This window comes from Oncorhynchus masou, chromosome 7, assembly GCF_036934945.1.
Source record: "Oncorhynchus masou masou isolate Uvic2021 chromosome 7, UVic_Omas_1.1, whole genome shotgun sequence".
Lineage (NCBI taxonomy): Eukaryota > Metazoa > Chordata > Actinopteri > Salmoniformes > Salmonidae > Oncorhynchus > Oncorhynchus masou.
Window position 1 is genome coordinate 21,843,533 of NC_088218.1, and position 8,454 is coordinate 21,851,986.

Here is an 8,454-nt window from a genome sequence, read left to right on the forward strand (position 1 = left end):
TTCAGTCAGCTGTTTCATTCCACCACACACCTACAAGTCTCACAACCAAAAAAAAAATGTATTATTCCAGACTGTTGTCTTTTTGCAAAATAGTAAAGCTATCGAAAATGAAAGCAATTCGACCATGGCCTCAAACTTAAATAGAAAGTGTCGGAGCATTCGTTTAGGAATTATCTGGGGGCTTTTCAGCTAACGTTAGTGAAGGAAGAAGTGTGTGTGTGTGTGTGTGTGTGTGTGTGTGTGTGTGTGTGTGTGTGTGTGTGTGTGTGTGTGTGTGTGTGTGTGTGTGTGTGTGTGTGTGTGTGTGTGTGTGTGTGTGTGTGTGTGTGTGTGTGTGTGTGTGTGTGTGTGTGTGTGTGTGTGTTGCACCCGAGCCCACCATATTCAATAATACGAGCTGCAGGCCGTCAGTGCATTTATCATCCTATTACTGCAACAAATCCAGGTCCAATACATGAAGGGTAAAATGAATTACCAACGTTAAGCCGTCAATAAAGTCATTTCTGTAAATGGTGTCTCAGAAGACTCGCCGCATTATTCAACCGGCTTTATCAGCACCTTGGAAATTACGCGCGGTCCTCTTGAGCGCATAATATTGCCCTGCTTACTTTGATTAAGCTCCTTGCCAGGGAATAGTGACAGTGCTTTTGACCGGCTTTTATTCACTCTACTGTGATGAACGCCAAGCTGATCAGGCGGAATGAAGAGTAATTAAAAGCTATAAATTATATTTTGCGGTCCCTCTCAAGGCGTCTCTTTGTGGGCAAGATAAGAACCGGAGTCCTCATTTACCGCCTGAAAAGGGACTACGTCTCCACAATGGCTACTTGGCTAAATAGCATATTGATAGTGTCCCAATTATAATTTAATTAACTACCCACACTAACGCTATAGCTTTTGGGATAAAGATTTCAGTACTAGCATGTTGAATGTGTATCAGTCCTATAGTTTTGAGCAGAATACATTATTTCGTGACTAATTACTCTTATTTATGTGTCATTTTGTTTATTGTATCCCTAAGCATGGACAAAAGTTGTCACACAACAAAGAAGCTCCAGCGTCTACCTTGTTGCAAAAAAAATATGAGGTTCTCAATGAACAAACATAAAAGGCCTATGTCTCCAATGTGTGTTTGTTTCGTTTTGTTTTGTTTGCTGCTATATCTATGTTTCAATCTGGGATTGTAATGTTGGATTTGTAGTGATTTTTAATTAGACTCTCTACCCGCACCCAACTGCACCTGTGGTGTAGCCTATAGGCGATAGTGACACAGATATAGGCCTATAGAAATGCAAATTGTATGCCTGTTTAAACTTAATAAAAATGAGAATGAACATAAACCATTTTCAATTTTACGATACAGGCCACCTTGGAATGGGTTTATGAATGATTAGCCTGATTAGAGATATTTTACATGAACACGTCACCATTAGGCCTCATACTTCTTATTATATGTCTGATACAAATGCTCAAACAGACCACCTCCATCACCTCCGTCAACTAACCTCACTCAACTTTTCCCCCTGTTTCTTTATAGCAATGTAAATATAGCCTATACCTACAAGCACGTGACCGGTCAAAGTCAGGCTATGCACAGGTGAGGATGATTACAAGCGTTTATCAAGTGATTTATCCATTTGGAAAGCAGAAATTACGCATGCGTAATTATACAAATATCATAGGGGTTTTGTAGCCGAGATAAGAGTCATTTAAGACATGGGTTGCCAATTTGACACACCCATTATTTTAGATACAAAACAGGAAAAACATAAACGAGAGTGGGAAAAATGTCATACTGCATGTCAATTGTATAGGAAGATATATATATAGGAAAGTGTGGAGGAAGAGGACTTAAGAAAAGCATACACATGTCACCTTTCAGTGGTAAGAGAGTGGATGGCAATCAAGTCGATAGACAAATTAACGGGAACCATTTGTGGCCTAAATGTATAGGTAGCCTATAATATTTCTGTACAAGCCCGATGTCCCTATCATGTTTTCCCCTATCGGTGATGAGCACGGTCATTTGGTATGGAAGAAAAGCGCACCGCTGAGACCCCTTGTTTTGTGCCTAAAAACCATCAATTATTTATTTGCTGAGATTCGTAAAATTCGATTGGACGTCGTCACTTCTGACAGCGCAGATCTGCACAAGTGATTGGTCTATTGCACGTGTGTTGGCACTCACGTGCTTCCGGTTGGTGTGAGAGAAAAAAAAGTGTGTGAGAGGGATAACGGGTTTTAGGAGAGTTTAGAAAGATCGCGCCGACATACATTAGAGAAAGCTAGCGACGACGCTGCTGCGCGCGATGTGTAGTCATTCGTGGTAGCGCAGGGCTATTGTGACACTTGGATCGCTTTAGTAGGCTAACATGTCGACAGTGTAGAACATTGTCACATATATCAAAAGTATATTTGATATAGGCTTCCTTCATAATATAGTCAGATATCTTTTTTTGTTTGCTATTATTCGGATACGGCATTGAGCAACAAGTGGAGTTTGGCGTGGAGAGTTTGCGCTCCAGCCAAAAGTGTACCAGTTATGGAAGAGCGAATTGATCAGAACAGCCGTGATTCGACTGAGGGAGAGAGCGTGTCCCTCTCCCCGAATCTACCATCTCCTCCAATTTTGCCCCACCAGGCAGCACAGCAGGTACATAGAACCACAAACTTTTTTATTGACAATATTCTGCGGCCAGACTTCGGCTGCAAGAAGGAGCTTGGGAGTCGGGAGCGGGCGCAGACCTCCGGCAGAGAAAACGTCAACCCCTTGGTAATCAGGCCATCTCACGCGAGCAGCCTTTGCCAGGATTCCAACTGCAGTAGTGACAGTACTTCTTCGTCGTCGTCCTCGCCGTCTTCGAAACAGAGCTCGACAAAACAAGGTGAAGGGAATGGGACTACCACAACGAGATATGGAGACACCGCGTCAATAGTGGTTGTGAATGCCAGTAATGGAGGATCTCCACCCGCTAAAGAATCTACGCCGATGTTATGGCCTGCGTGGGTTTACTGCACGAGATATTCGGATCGACCATCATCTGGTATGGCGCTAGTTTCCGAATCATTTTACCCCTGCAAGTCTGAAATGTGAAAGTCCGTTATTTTGGTTATGTTTGGAGTAGGCCTAGCCTGTAGGTCAATTTGAACATAGTAAACATCTCCCTCTCTCTCTCTGTCACCCCCCCTCTCTCTCTTTCTCTATAGCGTCGCTTCCTTGTAAATGTATTCAGTTCGTGAGCGTCACGCACGATAGGCTAAATGAAGAAACATACCTTGAAAAAGCTAATAATAACAACACCAGCCAAAACAACAAATGATGATAGGCCTAGATTATCATAGTAGGCTAGACTAGACATATGCCTATAGTATTTGCCATGATCTCTCTAACAGTAACAGTAACACAAACAAACACACACACACATTTGCCACTTAGTTTTGGTGAGAGCATTTAAACACTATATATTAATAAGACTTGGCAGAGCATGTTAGGAAGACCAACCGGGCTGCAATTTGTATTATTCTCCTCAAACCAAAGCAATGGCGAAAACCGGTCCTCCATGTTATCACATTGTTTATGTAAAACTCATTGAAAAGTGTTGCATGGACAAGACAAACTTGAAAGGAGTGGACACCGAAACGTCCACTTCCAACTGTCGTCGTTTTGTTTTACTATCTTGTTTTACTTCACACCATATACCTATACTGACTGTTAACTGTTAGTTAATCCTTCGATGTAGGCCGTCTCCAAATCACCCAAACTGCAAAATATGCACGAAAAAAAAAAGTTAGCTTAATCAAATAGTTTAGTCTATATTATCTACATAATCCAACCATTATGTCCTTCGATTTGGCCACAATAGCTGACTTTCTTTTCACCTGAAGAGCATATTGATGGGCCTATGGTGTAAATCAGGGTTTGTATAGCGCTGCCTTGTCAATATGTTTGGGGGTTTATTTTCCACAGTCTTTCTGAATTTGACATGAGATTCAGAATTCAGAAAATATGTATTGATTGACTAAAGTGATTGATTGACTGATTAAGCTATAAGATTTAGGCCTAGGCTATATGAATTGGGGGGAAAACACTAGGCCTACTGGTTTCGATATTTTTCGGGAATGAAATCTGGTAAAATAATGTAGTACTACGAAAATGGAATTAACCGACAGACTATATAATTGTTTTAGCTAATCAAATAGCCTAGGTTATATTTTCGGCAAGTAGGCCCTGGCCTAGCCTGTGTATGTGCTTGCTATTGTAGGCCTACTACTGTTATTGTATTCAAAAAGTAGCCTATATCTGCAGGTAAACATGACCCCATGTCGTTACATGTTAAGCTATTTTGGCTCATGTTGTTCCAAATGACAAAGATAAAGATGACGTAAGGCTACAGTCCATAACGCGGATGAAAATGTCCAATAAAAATATCCAGCCAATTAAAAGGTACAAGGCTATATATAGCCTAGCCTTTGTGTTTATGATAGCAGTAGAAGCATATAGTTGAGTTTCACACAATACAGTATCAAACTGATTTAAACCGTATCCTACAATGCACTGACTGAATTGGGATCCGCAGCTTGTTTTTGCAATATACGACCTAATTGTGTTTTTTAGCCTATAGAAATACTTTTTTTCTTCCTGAAATGACAGTCTACATTTTGTTGTGTTGTCTGCGTTTTTGGAGAAGTCAATCGAATGGATGAATAGTAGGCCTTTATAGCTGTTAGGTATCACGTTTGCAGAAAGTGTGCATAAAAAGACAAATGATTAATTAGCCTATATCCATGTATCTTCTTCGTCGCGATATGAGCCCCGTGTATATGCTACATTATGAACCTCCCAGATGTAATTATGTGCACGCTGCATGGCTGTGGATGGAATAAGCCAAGTATCTCAATACCAGTTTGCCAAACAGTAGCCTTTACGTTCCAGTGCAATATCGTTTTAGACAGACCTATTGTAATCTAGGTCTAAGCGTAGACTAGTGACATAGTAAATAACCAAATATGTTGCCTTAGTTTGTTTACTTTGACATTTTATGGCACCGATCTTTTATTACACACGTTGATGGAATGAGCTCGTTAACTGACGGAGGAATAGTGGCTGAGCTGTGGCATAGGTCTCTACTTGTGCTAAGGAGGACTAACACCATACTGTGTGTCCTTGCACCGGTCTGCAGGGTAGGCCTTCAGAAAAAAAGGCATGCAAATAGTCTGTTAGTAAGTATGGGCATGTAGTTTGATATTATATTGTTATTATTGGTATTACCAATAGGAAACTATGCAATTCTTAGACCACATATAGCCTAGGCCAAAACATATGCGTACAAAAATAGGCACGCAAACGAGGATAACGGTCTGTCACACCGCTAGGCCTACATTTTATTCAGTTTTGACGTTGCTTATATGTTTTTGGTTATGTATTATGTAATTGGATGATATGTGTTACTGCATTTATGAAATTATGAATATTCAAATGAATAAATTGTGTCACTACAACTGTTCATCATTTAGCCTTGTTTGAACCTTGCGCCTGGGGTAAAATGGTCGCAATGACTGCAAACACACGTTTAGCCATGAACAATATTTATTACATTGCAATACTCCATTGTTTTAGTCATGTGTAAATTCATGTTTGTTGGGCCTAGGACTAACTGATATTTACGTGTTCGTTTCACTGTTGTTTCTACATCAGGCCCAAGGACACGGAAATTGAAAAAGAAGAAAAATGAGAAAGAAGACAAGCGACCCAGAACCGCGTTTACGGCTGAACAACTGCAGAGACTTAAGTCCGAGTTTCAGGCAAATCGCTACATAACAGAACAACGGAGACAGTCACTGGCCACAGAACTGAATCTCAATGAATCCCAAATAAAAATTTGGTTTCAGAATAAGAGGGCAAAAATCAAAAAGGGGAATGGCTACAAGAACGGCCTGGCTCTCCAACTCATGGCCCAAGGACTGTACAACCATTCCACAACCACGGTCCAAGAGGAGAAGGATGATAGCGAGTAAATTCCCCCCTCGTGCAGGGCAAAATAGACGCTGAACTGAAGCAGAGTGCTTGAACTCTTTTGTGAACTGAAAACGAAAGAGGTAAATACGATGTGACTGGGACAGATGCTATTTAAAACCGATTTCTGTTTATGATACAGTATATGGACATAATTATATAAAATATGAACATTATTAAAGTTTATATATAGCCAAAACAATATGACGTTGTATATATTTAATTTCAGGTAAGGTTATGTCTGTATCAATCCCCTACTTGCTGGAGATTTAAACTTTTCTTTTTCTTATGATGTTGTTGGCCATTGTTTTAGTATAAGTGTCTGACTCATAGACTTTTTTTTGTGATTTCTGTCGCCCCTCTCCCCAATCTCTCACAATTCTACAGACTGCGTTTCTGAACCGACGTGCCAAGCCAAAGATTTTAATATGTTCAGAGAATATGTAGTCTGAAATAAATAAAAAATGTAGAATGTGCTACAGCTTCATTCCTCATTGAAATGCTATATACAAAGCGTAGTTTGTGAATCGATTATAACAATTAGCTTTCAAGGCCCAGGACTAACACTCAGTCGTCTAAATAAAGTCCGAAGAGACAATGACCAAATACGGGGTATTTTGTTGAGCTTTCGGGACAAATATACAACTTCAGTGACATAATTATTTATTGTAATGCAAAACAAACCTACCTTTTTACATTTTGTTCTGACACCTAAGACATATTCTTCATCATAGACTTACGCGTACCTTTTTAGTGAGTTAATTCAGATAATGTTGACATGCGTATATTTCCCACGAGCTATGCCATTTGCTATACAAACATTGCTTGTTTTAATAGGACAGAAGGTCCAGGAGTGCCTCTCTATGTGCAGCCTAGCCTACTTTAAAAAGCCTACACACTCACGGAAACCATGTAACCTATAGTCAGGCCTATATCCGTCAAGGTCACAGTGTACTCATGGAAGTTATTTTTTATTATTCGTTTATTGGGGGGGCGACAGTAGTAGTAGTATTACGATTAGTAGGCCTATTGTTATTGTTCTTTCTTCAATAATATTGTATTACTATGAGTACAAGCATTATCTCGGCCCTTATCATTGGGATACACTGTATGTCTACATTTCGGCTAATGGTATAAAACATGGTGATGACGTTTCTAAATGGCAGTGGTGGAAAAAAGTACCTAATTGTAATACTTAAAAAAAGATGCCTTTATACAAAATGCCTTTATACAAAAGTAAATGTAATTGCTAAAATATACTTAAGTAAAAGTATAAATCATTGCAAATTCCTTATATTAAGCAAGCCAGACGGCACAATTTTCCTATTTTCTTTCATTTACGGATAGCCAGGGCCACACTCCAACACATTTACAAACGAAACATTTGTGTTTAGTGAGTCCTCCGGATCAGAGTCAATATGGATGATCAGGGATGCTTCCTTTATAAGTAAGTGAATTTGACACTTTCCTGTCCTGTTAAGTCCTACTTTTGGGTGTCAATGAAAATGTATGGAGTAAAAAGTACATTATTTTATTTAGGAATGGAATGTTGTGAAGTAAATGTAAAAGTAGTCAAAAATATGAATAGTAAATTAAAGTACACAGATACAAAAAAAAATACTTGAGTAGTACTTTAAAGTATTTTTACTTAAGTACTTTACACCACTGGTGGCTGGTGTCTTCTCCAAGAAACTGCGTGGCTCAATTCAGAAAGTCAACATCTCTGTGCAGTGCTTTAAATAGCACTTTCAGTCTCCTCGTGAAATATATAAGGATAATAAAGTCGACACGCTTTGGGTTTTTTAACTTGACTACATGACTACAAAAGTATTAAAAGCTTTTAGAGATAAACATACATGTAACAGAAGATTAAGTTCCACTGAAGTGAATAGTGAACACGTCGCAAGAATTCACCATATGAGTTAAAATGCTTAAGAAAAAAAAATCTAAAGCCATATGCAACGGATGAGCAGGCGGACACACACACACACACACACACACACACACACACACACACACACACACACACACACACACACACACACACACACACACACACACACACACACACACACACACACACACACACACACACACACACACACACACACACACACTGTATTACATGATTGCATTGTATAGGATACTATCTCATAACTTGGCCTTGTGGTAAAGCAATATTATTATGGCAGCCATCAAGATGACGTTCCGGCCAAAACAACATCAATTCTGCTCTTGTTAAGTCAGCGTCCCCTTCCTTACAGACACACACACACACACACACACACACACACACACACACACACACACACACACACACACACACACACACACACACACACACACACACACACACACACACACATACACACACACACACACACACACACACACACACACACACACACACACACACACACACACACACACACACACACACA

The 8,454-nt window shown here is 39.6% G+C and overlaps 1 protein-coding gene across 1 annotated transcript; it reads left to right on the forward strand.

Moving 5' to 3' along the window:
• The first annotated feature begins 2,256 nt into the window (after positions 1–2,256).
• Positions 2,257–6,489, forward strand: LOC135543053 (homeobox protein engrailed-1-B-like). The gene is made up of 2 exons (XM_064970157.1): positions 2,257–3,044; positions 5,696–6,489. The coding sequence occupies exons 1-2, from the start codon at positions 2,543–2,545 to the stop codon at positions 6,013–6,015; spliced, it is 822 nt and encodes a 273-aa protein (XP_064826229.1). The 5' UTR covers positions 2,257–2,542; the 3' UTR covers positions 6,016–6,489.
• The last annotated feature ends 1,965 nt before the right edge of the window (positions 6,490–8,454 follow it).